Here is a 3,760-nt window from a genome sequence, read left to right on the forward strand (position 1 = left end):
GCTACATAATTAAAAGTAGATGTCACTAATCCACTCTTAGAGCTAACTTTTTCATGAACACAACCAAATTATTATGTATTTTTCATTGCATTAAGAAGAATAAGTTGTCTCAATTTCATCTGTGTACCTTTTTCTTTGTAATTATTAAGTATGAGCGAGTTAGTTTATTGATTTATATCAATTCAATGTTATAAGAACAATGTTAATTTTGTAGTTAAGATTAAAATATTGAATGAGAGAGAAGCTATACCATATAGACATTGATTGATCTTATTTCCTCCTTTAAACCAAAGAACTTGATACAATTAATTTCTCAAAATGAGCAACCAATACACAACCTGTTCAGATATTAGAATAGTTACATTTTGTACTACCTTCAGTTGAAGGATTAGATTCACTTAGTTGGATGTGTTTTCTTCTTTGCAAAGAACATTACAACCTTTGAAGGAAACAATGACTTCTTCTTCTTCTTTTTGTTCTTATACGAGGATGATCCATCTTCAGTGCTGTTTGAAGGAACTGCTTCTTTAGGACTTAATGACTCATGCACAGGCTCAATTTCAGCAGCAGTGTGCTCCTTTGGTGACTCTTGGTCAACCAGCCATGTTCTTAGTTCATGTTCAACAGCTAACTTTTCTCCAGCGGCCTTTTCAGCATTCCCAGTTGCAATGTTCAAAGATTCCTTTCTTAGAGATAATTCCTCATTCAATTCTTCTAACCTCTCCAAACTTCTATATTCACACTCCCTTGCCAGCTTAATCTGAGCATTAGCAGCTTCTATCCTTGCATTGGCTTGTTCCTCGGCCTTATAGGCTTGCGTGCTGAGCTCATGGTATTCATCTAGTGTGAGTGTAACCATTGAGGAAGAGCTATTCTCATTGCTGTTTTTAGTTGATTCACTCTTCTCCAATGCTGAGATTGCATCTCTGGCCAACATCTCAGCAACCTTGGCTGCTTCTATCTCCTTCTGTGCTGCCACTAAACTGTTTTCTAATGTAATTGATCTGGATTTGACTTCTTCAACCTCTTTTTGTGCTTCAAGCAGCTCTTCTTCAGCAGCCTGAGCAAGTGATTTCGCCTCATCAGCCTCTTCTGCTGCTTTCTGCAGTTTCTTGGGCAACTCAGACATCATTTCTCTTGCTTCATGCTCTTTCATCTCAAGGAAAATTGCGGCAGTCTTGGACTTCTCCAGTTCAGTTTGGAGATCCAGAACTGCAGTCGAAGCCATTTCCTCACTTTGCTTAAGGGTAACCAGAACTGACTTCTCTTCTTCTAGTTTTGAGTTTAGTGACATACAAGCTTCCCTCAAGCTTTTAACATCAGAAGTTGCTTTCTCTATGTTCTTCTTTAGTTCCCCAAGTTCCTCTTTCTGTTGTTTGTAACATTCCTCATTGTCCTTTGATTCCATGTACGTTGCCATTTCAGCTTTCAAATCAAGTAATAAAGAGGAAGCTGATTCTAGTTTAGATTTAAGAAGCCTGACTGAGAAAACTTTCTCATTCAGTCTTTGGAGCTCCTCTTCTGCTTGTTCAAGTTCCTGTTTCAAATTGAGAATCTCTTCATCAGCAACTCCTAGTGTTTGTTCTTCGGCTTCCAAGTGTGCGGCTCGTGAGGATTTTAGTGCCTCTTTTGTTGCAATCAACTCAGCAGTCAAATCTTGCACTGCCTTTTCAATCTGATTGGAAGCTGCAACGGTTTCTTCTGCATTGTTGATTGCCGTATCTCTTCCACTCACCATAGAAGCATACTCCTTGCGCAGTGAGTCCAGTTCTTTCTTAACGAATTCTAACTCTGAAAGCGCTTCCTTAAGCAAGGCCTTTTCAGCCTCAACTTCAGCCTTGGCTTCAATACTAGCCTCACTTACAATGCTCTGCTCCATCTCTTCAATTTTGAGAAGCACACGTTCAGCCTCTTCCTTTGCCAGAAACTCATCTCTCTCTACCGTTTCTAAGTTGCGTCTGAGTTCTTCTGTGAGCTTCTTGGTGTTTTCCAATTCCTCAACAGTTTCTTCCCTTCTGAAGTCTTCTAGAATCTTGCTTCTCTGTTGAGTCAGAAATATTAAAGGTTAAACTACTGGTTTATCATACCCATAGCAATGAGAATCAAGTGAGGTAGATAACGAGTTGTTTTCTATTTTTCCCTACACAAGGTTTTGCAAATGGTGCTTCATACAAACTCAAAACCATAAAGAAAATGTAAGGTATAAATACGATTCAAACAGTATACATATACATATATATATATATATATATATATATATATATATATATATATATATATATATATATATACCTCCTCCACCAGACTTTGGGTTCGACGGGATTTCCAATCAACCCTTCCTCCAAACTTGGACACAGCATCTTTGACAGATTCAATAGGAGCAGCTGTGTCAATGATATGCTTAGAAAACCTCGGAGAAGATCCTGGAGAATCATTCCTTCCCTGAGAGGAAACAATTGGGGAGGTTTCATTAGTGTTATCTTGAGATTGATTGGTGTAAGTAATATCAGATTTCTCTCATACCCATTAAAAACCATTATTTGGTGAGTTCATGGATTGAGTAATTACCGTTGGGGATTCCGGCTGTAGTTCCATGGAAGAGGATTTTGAAAGAGGCCCCTCTACAATATTTCTCACAGGGTCTACCACAATAATGCCTGCAATTCAAGTGCACAAATATTTTGCTCAAAATCCAGTTCTCCTGTATCGACTTTTGAAGAGTGTTACCCAATTGAAAACTTGGATAACGAAAATGAACATATCGCTTTTACGTTTTAATCAAAACAACAAAGTCACGAATCACATCAGCAAAACGAAGAAAACCCACATAGAAATTCAGAAAATTCATAAGTGCAACCTCATATGCAGTTTATAATCTCCATAAAAACTGGAATACATATTATTATAGGAACAACATTTTCTTTAGAGTCCAATGCTCTTTAAATGATGCATGCAGACGTGAAAAGAAGCATGAGAAGAAGAAAAAAGAGAATAATTGAAACCTGGATGAGAGAGGCTCTGGAAAAGAAAGGAAAAGAAAAGAGAAAGTAAAAGGTGGTGGTCCTATGATAGGGTAGAAGGAGGAAAATAGTGAGAGGCAATGAAGGAGGAAGGAAGAGATTCAAAACTATGCTTCCTCCTTGCGTTTGCAATTCATGGAAGCTCCCAATAAACCAACTCATCCTGCAAAACTCCTTTATGTTCCAACACGTGGTGGATCCACATTTCTTCCTTTTCCTCCACACAAACAAAATGCTATCAAATCTGAGGATACTAATCACTCCACACCAATCTTACTACGTTCTACCCTCCTAAACCTCTTATATATGTGTGGTTTGTTTTTTTTTTTTTTTCTTTCATGTCAAAAATCTAGATATGATTCTGCTAAGAAAATATGCTCTTTTCTTTTCTTTTCTTTTCTCTCCGATAAAAGTTCCTGTCTTCTTAAAATTGAATCATTATCTACACAGTTTACAGAAATTTTTAGGAAAACTAATGACCTTTATTGTGAAAGCGGGAGAAACAGATATTATATTTAGAATATTCTATTTTAAATTATTAAAATAGAAATACAGAAAACATATTTGCGTGACTTTTATGAGTAATTGTGACTCTAGAAATTTTGTAATATATTATTAATCTTTCATGTGGATATAGTTCAGGTCATTAGGATCTAGTGTTAAGAACCTCGAAAACAAAATACTAAGATTGATAAGTGTTTTAAAAAGTTGAGATCGAATATTTTATTTAAAATAATTCG

At 36.5% G+C, this 3,760-nt stretch overlaps 1 protein-coding gene across 2 annotated transcripts; it reads right to left on the bottom strand.

Moving 5' to 3' along the window:
* Positions 1–245: 245 nt before the first annotated feature.
* Positions 246–3,260, bottom strand: LOC124840536 (protein WEAK CHLOROPLAST MOVEMENT UNDER BLUE LIGHT 1-like). Of its 2 annotated transcripts, XM_047316603.2 has the most exons (4): positions 3,003–3,260; positions 2,569–2,657; positions 2,293–2,442; positions 246–2,041 (listed from the first exon to the last, which is right to left on the bottom strand). In XM_047316603.2, exons 2-4 carry the CDS (start codon positions 2,593–2,595, stop codon positions 395–397), a joined length of 1,824 nt encoding a protein of 607 aa, XP_047172559.2. In that variant the 5' UTR covers positions 2,596–2,657; positions 3,003–3,260; the 3' UTR covers positions 246–394. The 2 variants fall into 2 exon arrangements, with proteins under 2 accessions (XP_047172559.2, XP_087960660.1); XM_088104534.1 differs by lacking the exons at positions 2,569–2,657; positions 3,003–3,260 and having other exon boundaries at positions 2,307–2,437.
* Between the last annotated feature and the right edge of the window lie 500 nt (positions 3,261–3,760).

This window comes from Vigna umbellata, chromosome 1 (assembly GCF_029865625.1).
Source record: "Vigna umbellata cultivar VRB3 chromosome 1, Vumbellata_1.0, whole genome shotgun sequence".
Lineage (NCBI taxonomy): Eukaryota > Viridiplantae > Streptophyta > Magnoliopsida > Fabales > Fabaceae > Vigna > Vigna umbellata.